Source organism: Channa argus, chromosome 6 (assembly GCF_033026475.1).
Source record: "Channa argus isolate prfri chromosome 6, Channa argus male v1.0, whole genome shotgun sequence".
In the NCBI taxonomy this organism is placed as follows: Eukaryota; Metazoa; Chordata; class Actinopteri; order Anabantiformes; family Channidae; genus Channa; species Channa argus.
In genome coordinates, this window is record NC_090202.1 from 24271321 (window position 1) to 24292540 (window position 21220).

The 21220-nt window shown below is 40.4% G+C and overlaps 2 protein-coding genes across 3 annotated transcripts in view; both read left to right on the forward strand.

The window, feature by feature from the left end:
- The window catches only part of gab2 (GRB2-associated binding protein 2), a 29576-nt gene extending 15117 nt beyond the window's left edge, over positions 1–14459 (forward strand). Inside the window, exons 3-10 of one of the 2 annotated variants that reach the window (XM_067507987.1) lie at positions 8128–8356; positions 9907–10499; positions 11237–11334; positions 11513–11792; positions 11971–12061; positions 12209–12311; positions 12446–12565; positions 12693–14459. In XM_067507987.1, coding sequence (XP_067364088.1) covers positions 8128–8356; positions 9907–10499; positions 11237–11334; positions 11513–11792; positions 11971–12061; positions 12209–12311; positions 12446–12565; positions 12693–12833 — 1655 coding nt within the window. In that variant the 3' untranslated portion in view covers positions 12834–14459. Of the gene's footprint in view, positions 1–8127; positions 8357–9906; positions 10500–11236; positions 11335–11512; positions 11793–11970; positions 12062–12208; positions 12312–12442; positions 12566–12692 lie in introns of both variants that reach the window. The other variant, XM_067507986.1, reaches the window with a different exon arrangement.
- A 2478-nt stretch (positions 14460–16937) lies between these two features.
- Positions 16938–21220, forward strand: part of zmp:0000001236 (mastermind-like protein 2) — a 33809-nt gene continuing 29526 nt past the window's right edge. Inside the window, exons 1-2 of the mRNA XM_067508143.1 lie at positions 16938–17160; positions 17807–18265. Of these exons, the coding sequence (XP_067364244.1) occupies positions 17855–18265 (411 nt within the window). The 5' untranslated portion in view covers positions 16938–17160; positions 17807–17854. The remainder of the gene's footprint in view (positions 17161–17806; positions 18266–21220) is intronic.

Here is a 21220-nt window from a genome sequence, read left to right on the forward strand (position 1 = left end):
TTGTAATAATGTTTACATCATGTGGGTATCCCAGTGGTCCAAGTTCAATAATTGGCGAGGTCCTCTTATGACTCTCCAACTGCATCGACTATAGCCAGCTGGGTGTGGCTGCAAGAGTGGGTTGGAGGAGTTGAAGGGTTTATGTCATGATGACTGCATTAGTGATTGCAGTCTCTCGAGTGTAAACATTACATCAGGCTTCTTTTGTTTTCACTGAAATGCTCAGTTCCTTTTTCTCAGAAACTTTATCAGAAACCATGAACTCTGTTCACAGATGCATTTCGCATACTCTATTTTAGTGAAGCCGTTGCAATTTTTAGCACCACTGTTTGTGCTAGCTTTTTCTTTGAAAACCAATGGCATCTTCTTACAAATATAGAATTTCCCATTTGTGAATGTTTAAATTGTATTTTCAAGCTTTAAGTATTTGGAAACCCAAAGAAATTCACATAGAGAAGCAGTCAAAGACCTACAGGTCGTAATCAGACCATTCATAAATGGAGTCTAAGAAATGACAGACCAACTAGCGGAGGGTGATTGTTTACTTTTGTGCACTGCAAAGAATAAAACGTGTGTGTGTGTGTACACTTTAAAAGATTTGGCCACACAACAGATAACATCCATGTGAAACAAACTGTCTTTGAGATGCATTTCCAAGAAATAATTTAAGTCTGCTCATGCAGATCCATCCTTCCTGTGAATAGCTCCCGCCTGCTCCCACGTGTGGTATCAGGTTGTTGTCAGTGTGGCAGTGGAAATACATGCTCACTTTCTCCAAATTGTTTTCATCAACACTGGCCTGGTGAAGAGCTGGTTGTTTTTGTCTTTTTGGCACAATAGGAAAACTATTGTTTGGTTGCAGTTTCCTGTTGCATAAAAATTCCCAAACACATTTTTATTTTCACAAAAAACAGTCATATTCCTTGTCAAGAAACTACACAGCACTGATGTGATATAGCGATGCTGAAGTTGACATCATTGTGAATGTATGTGGGCGTTAGAAAATCAAATGGGGTATGTGAGAGGAGTGCACGCTTGATACAGCCAGATAAGTTCCTGGATGCATCAATATTCCTTCTACAACATCTCTGATCTTGATTATGGTGCATGTGAAAAGTGGTGCTAATGGAATTGAGCCATAGTTTTAAAGCAGCAACACATTAACTGTGTAACACATTGAGTTGTTATCAGTTGACACAGAACCTTGTCTATCTCCGTGTTTGTGACTATAGTTTGATGATGTGGCTCGGATATATGCATGGTAATTGGAGCTAACGGAGGAGAACGGTCCTAAAACATCTTTTAGCCTTAAAGATATGTTGTGGGTTTTCCTCCTTTCAGACAGATGGAGATCTGAGCCAGTGTGTCACCTAACGGACCGGGAATTCCCTCTCTGGAAAAAAAACAAACCAAGGCTGGAAAAACAAAGAAAACAACTGAGAAGTTAGTTCCTCTTATGGAAATGACCTAAGCCAGCAAAGGCAAACCGAAGAGGCACAAATGCCAAATTGTGCAGGTAGCATGCTTGTTTTCACATAGAACCAGATATACTGTGTTACTTGGACTCAAGATGCTTAAGATTCTTATTAGTGTTGGCCTGCAGCTACCTATTGTGCAAAACATATTTGTTGCTCCAATTCTGCTGCTGTATCAATAAGAAGTCTGAAAGTTTAGTAAAAGAGATCATTTAGGATTTGCTACTCGGTATTTAATCTTAAGGAACTTGTTGGCAGTGGCTGAGTTGGTATAGTGGCTAACTATCAACATAGGGTTGACATCTTGAAGTGTCATTGTGGAAGACACTGATCCTCCAAACTGCCCAACCCCAGCACACATCGAAGCTCCTGTCTCAAAACCTGTGCCAGATCAACATGCAGGACCATATGATCTGCTGTGGCAGCCCCACACCCCACGGGATGTGCAGAAAATGGAAGAAAAGGAAAAAGTTTATATCGGCACCTAGGTCTGATTTTTACATTTTTGTCAAGGTTGACCTCTAGCTGGCCTGTACGGTCAATAGCGATCTGCCTCTTGAGACACTAAAGAAGGTTGTCCAAGGTCAGCACGTGACAGTTGTATTGTTACATAACTCTTGAACGAAAGTTTCCTTAGCTTTCTAAATTGACCCGTTAGGAAACCAGGATGACCAAATAATTATTTCATAATTTGACAGAATTTAAGGAATGAATAAATAACCTATAGCGCAAACGTCTCGCGTACACATACTATGTTCAGTATACAAAATAGGAGTAAACCTCTATGTGTTTGTATTATATAAATACAAACTCATTCTCTCTCCTTTGGCTTTGTCTGCCTTTTCCCCCGCCCAAAGTGCCCTTCGTCTGCATTGATTTTTGTTGAAATAACTCTATGGCAGTGGAAGGTCGGGTTTCTGCTGCCAAAGAGCTGTCTGAGGACAGTTTGCTGTTGTCGTCACTGCCGTGCATCCACTAGCAGCATCTGAAGGACTGCTGGATGCCAGAAACTTGAGAATGTTGCATTTTGAGAACATTGTGCACACCCACCATCAAAACCCTCAGAGAAGAGGGCTGAGATTCTCTGGAGGATTGCATCATTTCTACAGGACATTCAAAGAAGTGCAGAGTGTGTTTGGTGATATGCTTTGTTTGCTTCAGAAAAGTCATTTTACAGTACTCAGTAGATTTGTGTGACTTCAGCTCTTCTTAATTGTGAAGAAATGCTGAAAACTAAAAGCAACACTTGACCAGATAAATTGGACAGCAGTAGGGATTAGTATTGGAAACAGACATGTATGCACATAATTGCTCCTTTTTTCCTCACAATCTGTTGATGGGTGCTAGGACTGTTATCCGATCCTGATGGCTGGGTGTGTGGCGTATGTCTGCACTGAAGAAGACCCATCCCCATGCACAATCTAATGAGTGGAACATCATCTCGTCAATCATGGGCTTTGTTTTGCTCTCTCCCAGCTGTTTGAACTCTGAGACCAGCATAATCTCAACTAAGGGAAGAGGTTTTCACTTGTCAGCACTCTTCTTTTTTTTTTTTTTTTTTTGTTCGTTCAGTCTCATGTAAAAAAATAACTCCCACTCTGTTTTGTTTTCCTCCTCTTCATTTGTCTGTTTCCCAGCCTGCCCCTCGAAAAACAAGTCTGTTCCCCATAAGATGTTGTGAAATGGAAAAATTAATGGCTACCAAATGAGCATTTCCATCAACAGCTTCAGTAGTTCTTGTCAAAGTCAGTGATTTGACTACTACAGCTGTCCATCTCATTATGGCTTAAAATGTGTCTTGGTGAAAATAGTCTATAGCTTTGTGATGATTGGGACTTTGCCAACTGAAATTTTTAAAATAGTGAATATGTTGCCGTTGAGGAAACATAGTAATCTCCTCTACACTTCCCCATTCATACAAGAGAATGAGAGATTTGTTCTCAGTGTTGAGTCTTAAGAGGAACCCACATGATGGTAGATAGTAAATCTGTGGTCACTGTTTGTTTTTGTTTTTTTCCTCTTTGACAGTAGCTGTATCTATTTTTATTTTTTTTAAAAGGTCAGTTTAAATGGACTTTTCTGTGTCTGTGACAAAATATTTGTTTCTAAATGTGAGAAACCCAAAAATCCAAATGGCTGCAAAATATCAGTAATTAGTAGTAATAAGTGAAATTCTTAGAATTCAGTGTCCCTGATAGAAGATACTTTGATTTTACGGAATACTTCTAACTGGGTTACGGTCTTCCCCCATTTAGACCATGTTCATCCTAGAATAGCGGTGTGTGTGTGTATGTATATGTATATAACTAAATGTATTTTTTCATCTTTAGTTTGGCAACAGCTCAGTTGTTAAAATGACTTGTTTAGTAACTGCCTGTGGCAAGCCAATCACTCTAATGGCAACTAACACTCAGCCTGCAGTCACATGGAAACTGCAAATGGACTGTTTTGGAATTGGATATTTTCTTTGACCAACTGTTTATGTGCAATTCAGCTGAAGTAGCTACATATTTAAACCTGTCCTCATCTTGTAATCAGCTATTTTGAGTATAATCTCCCTGTTGTGGAGATGGCTCTACCTCTTCTGTCACGCTACAGTACATTCACTCTAATTGCTGGACTGATAGTTTTAGCACAGGTAAGTGTACTTCCAAAGATGCCTTCTTTGTACACAGAATGTGTAGGTAATTTGTGTAATGGTTTACAGGCAAAGACGTTTGTGGGCAGCTGTTTGCAGATAGCATGGTTGTCTGTCTGCACAAATCAAAATCCTTCTAAAGATTTCTACTCAGCTTACTGTTACCAGTTGACCAGGTTTGTAAGAATGATAACAGTATATAAAGCATCCCAAGGGTTTTACTACTGTGTAGTGGAGATTATAAAGGAAAGTGTACACAAGTATCACGTTCTGCATTTATTTATCATGACTTCTGTGTTTTCACTCCAAAGCTTGTTCCCATTGTGTAATCCTTTGTATTGTCAAAACAAATTATCTTTTTGTTTTTGTGTTTGTTGGATGCAGGCAACTGCAAAGCCATTTTAGCTAGCCTTGCATTTTTTTTAAATTTATTTATTTATTTTTGGAAGCCAGAATGAAAAGCAAGACTGTTAACTTCATCAGAAGTGGTTTCAGCTTTTCATCCTTGCTCACCCTACTGTTTTTATAGTTACAGTATTTATCTCCCCTTTCCCATGCAAAAATTAAAAGATCTGAAAATAAACTTCCTTCTTAGGTTCAGCCAAACTCTGTATGCGTTGGCCCCATCAAGCCTTAGCATTTTTTTGGTGATTGATCAGTCCACTGTTTTGAGGCAAATTGATGTTGCAGTGTGGTCGATGGGTGGTGCTCACATGATGCTGTGCGGCGAGCAGGCACAGGGAAGTAATGTGATCAGGGAATGCGCCTGTGTGTCTGCTCTGCTTAATACTCTTCGGAGTTTTCAGGGGAGAATGAAACAGCCGTGTCACTTTAGTCTGAAGTGAACAACCAGCAGAGCAAGGACTCCATTTTCCCTCTGAGCGTGAACCATCACGCTCCCCCAGTTTTAACAGCTCTCCTCAGTGTCTGCCTAGCCCATCTCTTCTGCAGCTACAGTAGCATTCCCTTCTATACTGTTATATTTGTCTCGTGGGAAGCTCTCAACCCCTTGCTAACAGCACATGCAAATGGACCCCACTGCACGGCCTTCTGGGACACTGTGTTGCTGTTTTATAACCTGGTCTGGCAGATTCTTACAGCAAAACAAATAATGTAATGTATCAATAGGATTGTATCAATTGGATTAACACCGAAAAGAGAACTAACTTCAGGTTGACTTTCCTTCACATAGATGCCCTTTTTCAAGGGCACAGTGTCGAAAGGACCTGTGAGCGAATCGATCCAATTGCCTGACCTTTGTCCCACGAGATGGCCTTCCCTGTTTCCCAGAGCATTGACATTTCTGACGTTTATGTCTAAGCCCTGAAGCTGTATTTTATAAATGCAATCTCTTATAAAGCCATTAATGAAATTGAATTCTTCCAGAACATAAAATGAAGGCAGGTGGACAGCTTGTAATTTTTTATTTATTTATTTTTTTAAATCTTCTTTTGTGCATTGTTTGTGGTTGGATTGCAGTTCTGATGAAAAACATGGAAACTGCTGCGTTGAGTAAATTCAAATGCTTCCTCTTCCTTCGTGTTTCCGTCAGGCACCCTTTAATTCAATAGGTCAGTGGTATTTTCTATTTTTATATCTCATTTCAGATTAGATTATCATATGTCCTTCTCTAATTCTGGCTTGACTGGTAGGAAATGAGCCCCCTACAAAGACCTTCTTGTCCTTAGTGATCTAGCAAGGTTCTAATTTTGGCCCCCTGAGATCAGCAGCCAGCTTCTATTAGATTATAGCCACAGAGCAGATGAGACAGTAGGTGATATATTATAGAGCATAATTGGAAAATTGCTCATGAACTTAGGAGCACTTTGACCCAGAATATCCATAAGTCGTTCACCAGCCACAAGGCTCTTTCAGTGCATTGCTGAAAGATGTTTCTAATGTTTCAGGCTGAGGAATGTCGTGGGAAGAACTCTTGATCTCTTAACTTTGTTTGATGTTTCTAGTAACTACAACAGGATCATAACTCTGAGTTTTATTTTTGTAATTTTTATATTTATTTATTTATTTTTTTATGTATAAAAAATAGCCTCTCACTTTGGTTAATAAGAATTTCACCACCTTACATCGAGTGTCACTGTGCATTAGCTAGTGGAGGGAATATCACTGGAAGCACCTGTGGGAAGGTTTCAGTGTTTTCTTTTTTTCTATTTCTGTGTTGTGGTTCGACTGACTTGATGGAACTGCATCCCAGTGGTAAAATACATCATCAGACCCATTAGTGTCAGTGATGAGCCATGAAGGCTTTTCCATCAGACAGCTGGACCAGTTGTCTTTTATCTTGTTCTGATTCTGACAGTCATGTGCCCCAGTTGATGAAAATCATTAAGGCAGCATAGAAGAGCATTATCTTGTGCTCTCACACTCCAAGAAGATTAAATAAGATTATATTTTGCTTTAGAATGTTTATCTCCTCAGAATTTGAGTCATTAAGACTACTAGAGTTTTTTTTTTCTGTTTTCCATGTAGCTTTCCACTCTGGGGGGAGGAACGGTCTTTCTATGACAAATCAATATATCTACCCATGTTAGTGGTGCCTAGTACTCACCACACTGGATGAAAGCTTTTTCAAAGCTTTTTGTAGAGAAAGGAGATGATGCCTTACCAGCTTTGGGAGAGTGGAATCTCTCAGAACAATGGTGTAATTGAGGATCACTGGGGGGAGTCCCTGCCTGTGTGGCTGTGAGCCTCGGCATCTCACTGATGTCCACCGGCCTGGCAACCCCACAGCACAGGGCTTTTCCCCCGGGCATGGATGTGACCTCATTCAGCTAGCTGGGCTCTAGAATACATCCACCCCTCAAAACCACCGCACATGCATACACACATGCTCATACACCACATTTGTGTTTTCTCTTTTTCACAGTGACTGTGGGCATTCTGTATGGTCTGCTCACATCATGACTCACAAAACATTGCCCTCTTCTTAAAGGCCAGTTTGATGCATAGCGTGCTTTGTAAAGGTCTGACAAAGGCAGGGAGTGGTGCAAGACAGGGAAAATGTGCATGGATGAGGCAGGGAGTGGTGCAAGACAGGGAAAATGTGCATGGATGTCTCTTTGGAAAGTAGTGAGGTATTTTTCAGATGCAATTTGAATGGGAGCCTAATCAGTTTAGATAATGGATGATAGTAAATCAGTCTTTTACAGCTAATGGCAGAAATCATCTGACTTTCTAAATTGACCAGATTCATTGTTTCCTCCAGTTTAATCTTTCTAAAAATATTAGAATATAATAAATTAAAAAAACACTCATTATTTGCAGCTACAGCGTATCCTATTCCTTCCTAAATATGCTGATGTTAAACCTTTAAATTTACTGTTTTGACAGAGGGAAATTAGTTTGAGTGAACAATGAATTTTTCTCTTTATGGGCTAGTGTTGTACACAGCACCATGGGTCGATGGATCAGTGGGCCGCCCACTCCCTACTCCTACAGCTCAGTGTGTGCCTCCTCATTTTGGCCTTTTGCCCAGTCTATTTGCAGTAACCCCTTTCTCAGATTTGCCTTTTCTTTGTTGTCTTACAATTCAGATATTAGGGATATCACACCAATGCAATAAGTAAGACCATGTTGTTCACACAGGCCTGCATTTAAAAAAACAAAACAATGGTCAGCTCAGTAAAATCAAACACCACATTGACCTGGGTCAAAAAGAATCACGCGCTGTTGAACCGCTTACATTTTCCAGTTCAAAAAAGCAAAATGTGCCTTTTTTGTCTCTTCCCTTGAGATGGATCCCTCCTCCTCTATTGATTAGAGAACAGACAGAAAGCAACTAAATCCCAGACTCCATGGAAGTCAGGGTCATGTAAAGGCTTAAAACCCTCAAATTAATTACACAATGCCCTTTTGACTTGAAGCAGTTTTAGGCATCATTAGTTGACAGCTTGCTGAGCCTGCAGAAAGCTCCTTTTCAATTTTCGATACAAGCTGGGTTTAAGAAAAATGTATTTAGGTTAAACAATTGATAACTCCAATTTCTCATGTCTACAGATGGCAGGTTACACCAAATGCCCCGATCTGTCGGAGCAGATGTCACCAGCACCATGACACCTCTGACAGGAGAACGCAAGTCTTCTGCTCCCATCCACTCCAGCCAGCCAGTGCTCTTCACCTTTGATGTACCTATGCGCCACACACACCACAGCTCCCTGTCCAACAGTGCACCCCAGGACTACCTCCTCCTCCACCAGTGCATGAGCAGGAAGACAGAGAGTACACGGTAAAGGTCACAACCCTTAGACGCCCTGTGTCAGTTTTTTTGTCATCTGTTAATGCAGGTCAACATACAGGTTTATGGTGCTTCCTCAGCTTAGAAATCACTAAGGTCTACATTGACCAAACATATTTAACTATTATTTTGATTAGATGTTTTTAAATAATTTAGAATCTTATTATTATAATATTAGTTAAATATTTTCAGCTAACTAGTTTAAAATAAGCAATAGTGTAGTAAGTAGCTCTAAATCCAGTGGCTAAAAGCTGAAAGTATTTTATATTTACTGTATTTATGGTATTTTAAGAAATTATGATGGAAAATATGATGGGTTTGTATTAAATGCGCTCCTGAGTTTTCCATTAACATTCACCTCACATCCTGCTGCCATCATGCCTGCTTCCAAGAATCAAAATGCAGCTTTAATAATGATGCCATTCAGCAGATACCCTGCACAGCAGATGATCAATGAGGTTTAGGCTGTAATTCATCACTCTCATAGGTTTAGACTCACACAGGGTGGAACTGCCCTCTCAGCCACACGATTTGCACATAAATCTGCTGTGTTGGACCTCTTGGAAACCCAGGAGATCAAACCCCATAATCCATCTCATCAGATTTATGCAGATGTTTCTGTCAGTCCCTCACTTGCCTCTGCTTGGTGGGTCTGCTAATTAAGACCAGCATCTGGTGGTGGGTTAGGACTCACGTCAGACTGGACCTGGTCTGATGACCAGTAGAATTCATCGATGCAAAAATCCCTGTGGAGTCACTGTGACGGACAGCATAGTGATGAACAAAATTATTGAGAATAGGGAAAAACGAATTCATTTAAAACAACAAAAAATTTAGTCGGAGAAAGCTAAATCTTATGTCAATAATAATCAATATTGGACTTAACCATTAGTAACCTGTAGGGAGGTAAACACATGTTTTAAAATCATTAGCCATTAGAGCATTAGTGTAGACACAGAGAAATGATAAATTAAGGATATCTTGTTTTTTAATTGGCCAAATTGGGCCATTGCTCAGCTAACTGGCTAGAAAGGTCTAAGTTGTAGGGTTGCTCCAGCATTCAAGGTCAAGCCCTACAAAGGAGTCAGAATAAATGAGGCATGTCCCCCAGGGTCTTTTACTGACGCTGAGAAACTAGACAAATCATATCATTCTCCCTCTTAACATAGAAACCCACTTCCTGTCATCATGAGGAAAACATGTAAACAAACCCGTTTTTCAAGGAAATGTTAAAAATACAATAATTGAATGCTTATGTTATCTCGGTGTAATGGTGCTCAGGCACTGATGCTTGAGTGTGGGGTATCTTAAACGTATGCTGAAACCTGTAGAGCTAGTTTCCTCTGAAGTGCTACAGTGCCATCTAGTGACTATTTTGGTAACTGCAGTAAAATCGTAAGCATTTGTTGACATGAGCTGTGCTTGCATTGAGGTATGACACATTGGTTTGCCACTGAGGGAGCATTTACAATATAGAGTGGAATGTTGGCACAATAGATACTTATTATGTTTATATGTGTACTTCTGTCTTTATGCTGTAGGAGTGCCAGTTTCTCCCAGGCAACTCGAAGCAGTCTGTTTTTGGGTAGCGACTCTGCAGTGCAGAAACTATCTCATGGCTTTTCCCACGGTCTGAATGGCATGGGGGGTCAGTTGCATGGTTTCTACAGCCTCCCCAAACCAGGTAAAAACCAGTTACAAGTGCACGATGACTCACCTCAAGAAGCCTGTTACGTGTTTCCACGCGGATACAGCTCTGAGTCGCCAGTTCACAGGAGTCTGGGGGAGTCTGAGCTAGAGAATGAGGAGGTTTACACCTTCAAGACCCCCTGCAACACCCTTGCCACCATGAACAGCAACAGCCGTCCTGATAACTATGATCTTCCTACAACACCTGGCTCCTTCTACCAGATTCCCCGGACATTTGATAAGAATCACAATGCCTTGACACCCTCCAGCTCTGAGTCCTCCTGTGCTCCTCCCCCCAGACCCCCTAAACCAAGCCAGGGGTCAGACGGTCACTGGGGGAGTCCCCAGTCATTAGGAAGCCAGAACGGAGAGGTGACTTCAGCACTGTCGGTTATCCCACGAAGGAATACTCTCCCTGCTGTTGAGAACATCAGGCTGCACAGAGGTACACTGACTGCAATTAATGCTTTACCTTCATTTCAAATAATGTTCCTCCTAACTGCTTACACAGCTTCAGTTGATGCAGACAAATATTTTTGAAATGTGCAATTCACCTGTTTCCTGTTTTCAAATGCAAGTCTGATTTTAATCCATCATGTTATGGTTTTGCTTTGACTTTGCACTTCCTCTTCCTCCTCCTTCTTTCTCTCACCCTTTCCCTCTTCCTCTCTCTCTCATTTTCTGATTTAATGTTAGCAGCTGAGCAGAAACAAAAGGGCCAGGCTACTGTTCTTTTGAGATATTATTAAAATTCAAGCCATACTCCAGAATGCCTCGTTCCAGGCTGCTAAGCAATAAATATAAGACTTGCAGTCACAATGCATTGGGTTTTTGGTGGCAAATGGGGCAACACAGCACGCAAGTCCACGCTCAGGTCTTTCATGTCACAGGCATGATTTGGCCTGTGACCCCCATTAGTGAGGCTACAGGCTGTTTCCTACACCTGTGCTGCGGGTGAATAATTATAACGCAGTGAAGCATTTAATTACCGTAAATGTCACCCATGTTCCGTTTGTTTAATCAGGAACATAAGTTTATTTCTTTAAATAACAGGCTTTTTTTGTTTAAATCTGCAACTGTTGCAGTTTACTGACTAATGCATTCTAGGTTTGGCATTTTACTTTTCTTTTGGAGTCTAAGGGAGTAGTAAATATTGATTTATCTCCTTGCCTCTTTCCACAGGCTCCTCCTTTGAAACTAACATCCATCACAGTCCTATTCATTTCAACAACTCAGGCCAGTCTGTGGAGTCCGTCAATGATGGTTTCAGCTCCTACCTGGTGAGCTTCTGTCTCACTACTACTGCGCTCTCTCCACAAATGGATACTGTCAGCATGAAATCATAACGTGCTGGGATCTCAAATGCATTTCTAGTGTATTTAAACTAATTGAGTATTGCAGTATTTCTACAGTATTGAGTCCAGAGTGTTGTGTGCTCTTTGTCTCTTATGACACCAGAGATCCAAAGCCCCTCTGACTCGCTCAGACAGTGGCAACTCAGATGACAACTATGTGCCCATGAATCCTGGCTCCTCGCCACTCAGTGCTGCCCAATCTGACAGTCCTAAGAATATCTACATCCCTATGAGCCCTGGGCCACATCACTTTGATTTCCCAGGATTCTCTGCAACATTACCTGCCCGTAAGGGAAGCAGCGCCTCTCTTTGTCACAGACCAAGCCGTCTCAGTGATGTCACACCACCGCCTATCAACCGCAACCTCAAACCTAACAGGAAGTGTAAGTTTTTGACTGTAAACTTCTTACTGATCTACAAGTAAGGGCTTTTTTTTGTTGTTTGTTTTTAAATGAGCTCTGCTTTGTCTTTTTTTTTTTTTTTTTTTTTTTTTTTTTTTTTTTTTTTTTTTAAATGTAGATAATGATTTTTGTTGACAGTCACTGCTTTTATTTTCCACAGCAAAGCCAACACCTCTTGATTTGAAGAACAATGGGATCATTGATGAGCTGCCATTTAAGAGCCCAGTCACCATGTCCTGGACACGTCCAATGTGAGTCTCATATCAGTCATTCAGAGGAAGTTACAAAAGGCTCTCTGACACACACTCTTAGTGTGATGGTACAGATTGGTGCAGAATCTTGTTTCTGCTTGAGGGTAAAAGGTAGAAACACTCACAGAACTGTCTGCTTTGCTGCAGGCCTGCTATGAACTCCATGTCTTCCCAGCACTGTCGACCCATCTCTACACAAAGCATCACCAGCACTGACTCTGCAGACAGTGAGGAGAATTATGTGGCTATGGTGAGTCCCAGTAGCTGGAGGGGAGATCAGGACATGACATTGTGTTCTTTGTTTTAATGATCAACTATCTGCATGCCACACTTACTCACTGCACCCTGTGTGAGTGAAACCTCCCTCCTGTGTCCCATTAGCAGAACCCAGCATCTACCTCTCCAGCTGTGAGTGGCACCAGCAGCCCAGCCCCTAGGAAGTGTGGCAACGTGGACTACCTAGCCCTAGATTTTCAGTCTGGGTCACCCAGCCCACACAGAAAAGTAAACAGATTATTTTGTAAACTTTTAATTTGTGACCGCATTTGTTTTTTTGTTTTTTTAAGATCTCCTGTAATGTAGTTCACCCTCAGGCCAGCATCTCAATCCTGCTTTATTTATCATTCTGCAGCCTTCTACATCCTCTGTGACCTCTGATGAGAAGGTGGACTACGTGCAAGTTGACAAGGAGAAGACCCAGGCACTGCAAAGCACCATGCAGGAGTGGACAGATGTGCGTCAGTCTGAACCTGCAAAGGGAGTCAAGTCCTGACAGTGAAAAATGACAAAAACAGAATTCTAATCTTAAGTCAAGCATCACTGGTATTATGTTTCTCTCACTAATATAAATAATGGTTGAGCTCGTTTAAGACAAAAAGCCATAACCTATCTAATGCCTGTTCTCTGTTATGATTATTACTGCAGTGCACTGCTAACCTGCAGGATATCAGGTGATATAGGTGACCGCACCCTGCCAAAGCTCTTCATGCAGACTGTTATTACAGTGTATGAACAACTGATGCTGTGTATGAAAAACATCCTTACTCCTCAATCCATTATTTATGAACTGTTCCATTGAAGATGCCCTACCCCCTGCACCAGTCAAGTACTTTTTTTTTCTTTTCTTTTTTTTTTTTAATCAGCACATAATTTATCCAATTGCTGCCAATTAAAATGGCAGCAGAGGCGTACTAATCGATAACCATATTAATATACCGTGAGTGTATGCCTACTGGTCTCAGGAATGCCAAGACGCACTCCAATTTTGGCATGCAGGCAGACTCTCCCTCCTTACTTCAATCTCTCATTTGTGCTGAGTCTTGCAGAAACCGTGAAGAGATTATTTTCACTGCGGGCAATCATTTCAGCTTAGTAGTGCATGTCTGGTAAGAGGAGAAGGAAAAATACAGCCCACGACATACGTAAAGGTCCATGTCAGAAGCCTTAATAATGTCTGTGTATGACTGTTGTCTCGGTTTTAATTAAGGAGCCCAAACTCGGTTTCCAAGCTGTCATGCTTGATGGCGGGCCAGTTTCTTTTTAAAATGCAGGTACAAAGTGAGTAATGTACAAGATGAAGACAAGAAAAGCAAGATGTTTTTGTGTCTTTGTTGGTCTGACTTCAGTGGTCAAATTACTTCAGGTAATATTTTAAAATATTTCATTATAAATGTGCACTAACTGAGAGAATAGGGTAGAAAACAAAGCAGGAAGTGTACTTTCTAAGGAGTTCAGATTATTCCCTCCATTAATACAAGCTAAGCAGAACGAGAATTGCATATTTATGTTTTCCAGAATTCAGCAATTTATGTTCTCAGTCTTTGATATGCCATACACTACAGCTATGTCTCTGAAAGGTAGTTGTTTCCTGTATGTAAATTATTAGAATGACATATTTGCAGCACATCTTGTTGACTCTTAGAATTTTGATGCACTTGTCTGAGACAAAAAGTGCAATACAATAATGTAACATAGTGCTTTTTAAGGTGCACTGCCACAATGAAGTATTGCCTGTGATTAGAATCACTTAAATAGCTGAGGAATAGCTTAGGAAAGTTTTCCTAATTTCTTAAACTGCTCTTTTTGTTTAATTTCAGTTTAGACTAAATTTTGTCTTGGAGAAATCTAATTTGCTCCATTATTTGAGGAAGAGCCATATTGTATTTAGGAAAACTGAGTGATTAGTTTCTAGTTCAACTTAAGTCCAGTATTTCACTGTGGGCTGGAACCACTGAAGGATGATGATCTTAATATAAATAGTGTGGCCTTGCAGTTCTAGATGGTATTATTGATTTCACTAAGATTTACTTCTTGATGTTTTTTCTACCATTTTTACTGCTTTTTATATTTTTTATCATTATTTTTTACTCACGTGTAAGCAAGTGACATTCATAAGAGTGGGGTCGGACTAAATTAAGCTAAGTTTGCTACAACATGTATTTTATTCCTTTGTAAATTCCCAAATTGACTTTTTATTATATGTACATGAAATGGGGAGGCTGGCAGTTTGAGTTGCACTGGCAAAGCCCTTCCTGGGTGAACTGTGATTCACAATGAGGTAGAGCAAAAGAGGAAAGAAAAAGACTGAAGAAAGGCCTGTCTCCCTGTCAGCTTCTGAAGTGAAATGGATGTGTAATTTATTATCTAGAGAGAACCGCTGTAAGCAGAAGAGCTGTGTATGTGTTGTGGTAAATTGTGAGTTGTAGTATGTTAAGTGACAGCCTGACTGGGCCAGATTGAAAACACTGCTCAGATCTACTGTCAGACTGTCACTGGGTTGACGTACTGTACTAGTGAAGATCTATTTTTTTTTTTTTTTTTTTTTAACCACTGTTATTGCTACTACTGTAATGCATTTGCAGATTGCTCGTTTGTTAATTTATTAATTTATTGTGTGTTTTAGAGGTGATAATTGTAAAAAAAAAGAAAAGAAAAAGAAAACCTCTCTACTAACATTGATGTATGCAAATTGTCTTGATTTTTGTGAAGCAATATGACAAACGATGCCAGTGTGATGGTAATGTGGTACAGTTAATTTGGGATTTGCAAGAATACAAGATTTTGTTATTCCTGTATAGTGGTAGGATTAAACTCTGAACATAGAATAAATCAAGAAGTGAAAGTTTGGTGTTAAACTTCCTCTTTAAATATGAACCAACATCTCCCCCCACTTGTTTACTATGGTAGTGAATTTCTCTGTTCCATTGTCTGCTGCCCCCTGTTGTGTAGGGAAGCAGGTGCATCAGTCATGTTTATATATAAAAACAAAAAAAACGAAAAACAACTGTTTAAGTAGATTCAGTTTTCATAATCATTCAATCTTTATAACTAATAAAAATCTTTATGGCTTCCACTATAATTTAACCAAAATGGCATTTTAACCTAAACTGGAAATTTCAATTTAAATGTGTATATATAATAATAAAAATATTTATAAAAATACTCATTTAAAAGAAGTCTTTCCTAGAGTCTCTACTACCCTTTTAAAATACTGATTGTTAAAAGCTAATAGCTAGTACGTCATTTCCCATAATAAGGATATAAATCATTAATTGGATGATTATTCAACCAGGACTTCAATGACAGGTTGTTGAAATATTCCTTTCCTCCATTTCTTCACCTGTTACAATTAAACCTCTTTCTCCTGAATAACCGTGACACTGATGGAAGTTCTTGCCTGGCCAGCATGGGTCCTTCATGTATTAGTCGCTGCATGGAAAGCAGGGAAGATTAATTCAACAGTTCTTTCAACATGCAAGGATATCATTTCAAAATTTGTTTGCCATGTGTAATATGTATGTGGCAATTCAAGATGCACAATACTGTACAACTGTGTTTTTGCAAAATTCAGAGATTGTGTGTACCAGTTATATACCTAAAGCTTTGCAACAATTTTACAGTTAAATTTCCTTAAATCCCTACCGATAAGCAAAAATATCATGAAGCATGAAGCGAAATAGGCCTTGAAATTCCCAAAGGACTTGTGAAAAAACATACATGTTCAACGTCACCGTTCTGTTGTTTGGGCATCTCTTAACATTTGCTTCCCCACGTATTCATAGCAATGATAACCTCAGGCCTTCAAAGGATGTCTGCAACCAGGAAGACCTGTCATGATCCTCACACTCCAAAAAGGTGGTCTGAGTTTGCCGTTATGGGACAATCTCTTAACAAAGTCAACTGGTTGGTGACCACTGTCAAAGCAGCCCTGCCCTGGAAATCCTGCCCTGTACTCTTTTGATCCATCATTGTTTTATTATATTTTTCAAATGGCGATGAGGCAAGTGTTACGTTTTCCACTGTGGTGATTTCCACTAATGTGGGCACATGTCGTCTCCTGGTTTTGTGGTTTTCCTCTGGGTGTTTCTGTTTCCTCCTGCTTCACAGAAACATGCATCCCGTCTACCTAAGTGTGTCAGAGTTGCCTGTTAGTAAACCTGTCAGCACACTGGCATCCAGTATAGGTGGGGAAATCTGCAGCCACCTGAGCTACAGGAGCCAATCAGATGGTGTAAGTGGTTAATTTGTTAATTTAGTTTGCTTATTCACTCTAATTGGCTTTGACTTGTCTTTGTGAACTTCTTCGTCAGTTCACACTAAAATCTACCTTGATTTAATGTTAAGCCGGTGATTGCATGCTCCATTTATACAATGAGGTCTCAATCACCAGCGCAATAACACCTGTCAAGTCAATTTAATTTGCCAGTACGTCACCAGCTACTTCTATCTGCAAATGCAGCATCAGGGTCTTATAATGTTTACAAAGCTATAACGAGACTTCCCTCTGCTGTCCCGGTCCCTGCCTTGCAGGACAGTTCCCCCTTAACTCCACTAGAGTGTGCATGTGGACCCGGCTCCACTGATGAGTCGATCATGTCAAGAGAGGAATGTTCATACAATGAGGGTCTGTGTTGCTCCGCTATTGCCTCGGTGCACCACACGGACAAACGATTGTCAATGGACTATTTGAGACGGATCTCAATCGGTTTATGCAACGGCCCCCTGCGTTTTGGCTGCGCGGTTTTGTGACTTGTAATTTGCAACCAGATCCTGGACACAGAGGGACCTAAAAAGAAAGGAATATTTCCAAACAAAATGCCGTGAGTCTTGAAGTTTAGTGGATTTTGTTTGTTAGTAGATTGTCTTATTCTGACGAGACATCGTTTACTTTGAATTTCTGTTCCGCAGTCTCCCTATCGTTTGACTATTTATTAAGTATGCTACGTTTGAGATAAAGTAAGCTGAAAGGGGGCCAGGGTTGTACCAATTGGTGAAAGTGAAGTTGTGCGTGCTATGGTTTTGAATCAACCAAGGGATTCATACTGAATATAATTTATCTGTGAGCAGAGGTCGAGTCGTTAAGCAAGAGCAGATTCGTTCCAGCTGTGAATCCATGAGCCTCTTATGTGCGTAAATCATTTGTGTTTTAATTATAAGCTGACACAGTAACACCCCCGAGGAAGAAATCACTAATAAAATTCTGTAACACCGGGACTTTGCAATGCCTCTGTGGAAAATAGAACGGGTTGACACTGACTGCATCGTACTTTAAAGCCAAGTGTTCAAAGTCGTTTTGTTGAGCGCAGTTTTACGAGATAATCGTGCAGCCGATCTTTCAACAAATTGCTACAGTGTCTCTTTTTCCTCAAGTGACTTTGCGCTTATACTCTTGCGTTTTTTCCACATTGGATCATAGCTGAGTCCCCACGTCTTGTTTTCTTCCATGTCCATACTGTGGTCCATTAGAGGCTCAGTGGACCCCAGTCTTCATTAACCTGCCGGGGACCTGCGGGCATGGGAGAAGCGACCCCCGCTCAATCTGCTGCAGGAGCATTCGTACCCATGTTGGGTGTCGGTTTAGGAACTATGCCCGATGGGGTCGGCAACGGGCCGGTGGCAGCCACCTCCAGGGGCTCCGCGGTGCCACAGCTGCACAACGCCATCGTGGAACGTTTGCGCGCCCGCATAGAGCTGTGCAGAAGGCATCACTCCATCTGCAAGAACCGCTATCAAAGGGGCCAGGCCGAGAGATCGGACCGGGAGCACGAGAGTACGCTTCACCTTCTCAACATAGTCCAGCAAGGGCCCGGAAACCGAAAGACAAAGGGCAGCCGGGGATCGAACCAACAACCTCCAGAGTACAGCAGATCCAACGGAGAGCCAAAGGTCTCAGAGGGGGAGCAGAAGATTTCTACGCGCATAGCGGTGAGTTTTGGGGAGACCCTATTTGGTGATTATGTTGGTGGGTGGTGGGGATGACACTGAATGATCTCTTATCACCAATACTGATTATGAGGATGACTCTGAAAATGAAAAGGCATATGATTAGCATGGTGATGATGGTGGTAATGGTGAGAATAGTGTTTATATGGCTGATGTTATAGTATTTATGAACAAACTGTTAAACTTGTGCCCACAATTTCAAAACCTCACACCCTGAGAGAATTATAGCATTGTTTTTTTTTAACCTCATGTTATTTGGGTAATATGTGTATCTACTCAATAATTGAGGGCAGCTGTGTTTTAGTGGTTATGTGATGTTATACTTCTGATGATCAAAAAATTAAAGCTTTGTCCAAATGTAAAGGACAAATAAACCCACACCAAACATGTCTAACGTTCAGGTAACATTTTCAAAGAAGAGTGATAAAATATAGGCTTATGTTATGTTTTTTTTAAGGAAGCATGTGAAGTATATGGGATGATACAGGATCACAAAGCTTGTTTGCGAAGCAATCCATTTAGAGGAAATGGTTTTGGGGTCATCGGGCCATGGGGATGTTTTGCATTTACTGCAAACTATGTCAGCATCTCTACTTGCTCTACTCTGCAGCTGATCCAAATAGAGGGATGTTGATATATTCTGTGGCTTGTTTAACCCATTTAATATGCATTGTTATCTAATTTAGCAGTACAGATAATTCCATTTCCTTTATGTGTTACATGAATTAGAATATTCTCAAGAGGATGCTACCTGTCACTGAACACTGTGTTGTCGCAAGAGGTGTTTTTGTTTGCTTGATACAGGATCTCTCAGAAACAAAGTGCTGGCTTTATTGTGTTTGTTTCAAGGCTAATCTTGTACTTTTCAGACAACCTACAGACTAAACGATATTAAGAACAGAGCTTTGCATGTTTTTGGTCAACAGTAGAGCCTTGCAGATCTTATATATGAAAACTTAATGGTGTAACATCTTGTGCTGTTCTGTTAGGGCTCGTAGGGCTGGTTTCCTGCATGGCATCAGTTAAGGGCACAGCCAGTGTGATGTGAGATTTATTTGGTTGTTTTCTTTTATTGGGCATGAGGGAGTTATGCCTGTGGACTATGAGTTATTTCCCAAGCAGTGTTTCAATTTGATGTCAAAAGGGTGAAAGCTCGCAGATGTTCCAGCTCTAGATTTGCTTGAGATGCTGGATGGAAAAATAAACAATGTAATATTTTTTTCCTGTAAAGCCATAGAAGGGCAGCAACGATTATTATGTCAGTTAATTCACTGCCATCTGTAGAATTGGGCACAGGATAGGCTGTATTTATAAGTTTTATGTACACGTATAAGAAAAAGTTTGAATGATCTCTAGTGCAACATCTTTTTAGCTTTTGCATATTTAGTTTTCATGTTGTTACATACAGTACATGATGAGGACAAGATAAAACAACATCATGGATTATACTGACTGCTTAAAAGAGGTCAGGGAACATCATTATCATGTACTGTTTCATTTTTATTGATGTTGACTCTGGAGTAGTGTGCTCTGCATAAAACTGATGAGTGCAGCAAGATGGTGAGGAGGAAATGAAGTCCTGGCGTACATGTTTATATCAAGCCTGAGGTTAATATGTTTTTCATAACTCATGGTGATTGGGTGAAGCAGAACAGCAATCATTGCAGAAATATCTCTTTATACATTTGTACTGCATCTATATAGCATTTAAACTGCAAGAAGTTCAAATTACATCAAAGACAAATGACTGATAGAATAACTGTTAACAACAAAATATGTAAAATGTGTATTTTGTGTATAATATCGGGCTGTAATAACAGTAAACCTTCTTTTAAAAAGCTTCCTGTGGTGTTCCCCATAGTACATTCTTCTGAATTTAAAAAGTGAGGTCTCCACAATGGCCACATCTGTGGATGCTATTGACTGTTCACATTGGAATTTGTGATGGAAATGTACACTAAGTTAGGGGCAATCAACACAATGGTTTATGACTGGCTGGTAGTGCAGCGTGAGCAGCACTTAACAACTGTGCGGAGTGAGACCAGATTAACAAAGGATATTCTTTTAGATGAAATTGAAGAAATCAAGAAGAAGAAGAGATCAGAGCTTACTTAGCCAGTGACTCAAAAAATGATTTTCCATAATGCTTGCACTGAAAGCAGTTGAATATTCATGTTTTCAATTGTTTTTCACAACACATTTTAGTTTTTCCTTTAAACCTTCATTAGTAAGTGAATTTATCACACATAAATAGGTCACTGAGAGGAGCTTGCTACGGAGTAACCCCTGTATTACAAATAAGACATTCAGTTTTATCACATCGGAGTCTAGAAACGATCATGCGTTATCATCTATCAACAAAACACATAGCGAGTATAGAAACTAAAGACTTGACAAACATAACCTTGATGCAGCCGAAATGCTCGTAGGATGTCATGCACTGTCATGCCCTATTATCACGTATGTAACAAATGGCTCACTAAGCATCTTCTTGAAAGATGTGACGGCCATGAAATTGTTTGAAGCACAAGGCCCCCATATAAATGTTTAGAGCCACTGAATACATTTCCTGCACGTGTTTACTTAGAGTCAAACAGGCCTTGAAAAAGCAGTAGGTTAGGGATGCCTGGTGATTAACAGCCCTGTGTGCACTACGAAGATTTTGTTATTTCCCAGTCTTGTTCTAGTGACAGATCTGGGAACTATAGGCCTAGAGGGGCATTCTCATCCCAAGTACTCTGTGTGCTGATGTGTTTGCCTGTTATGTTTGCCCACGCTATGGGTTGTCCACAGGGCAGCAACTTTTTAAAAGCTGGGGTGTGAGACACCCTGGTTATCTGGTGGCCTAAAACAAACCAAAATAATGCCATGTCCCTGATTAGATTCTGACCTAACAGCTTTGATATCATCTCCCTTTTTCTCTTCCTACTGTAAGTT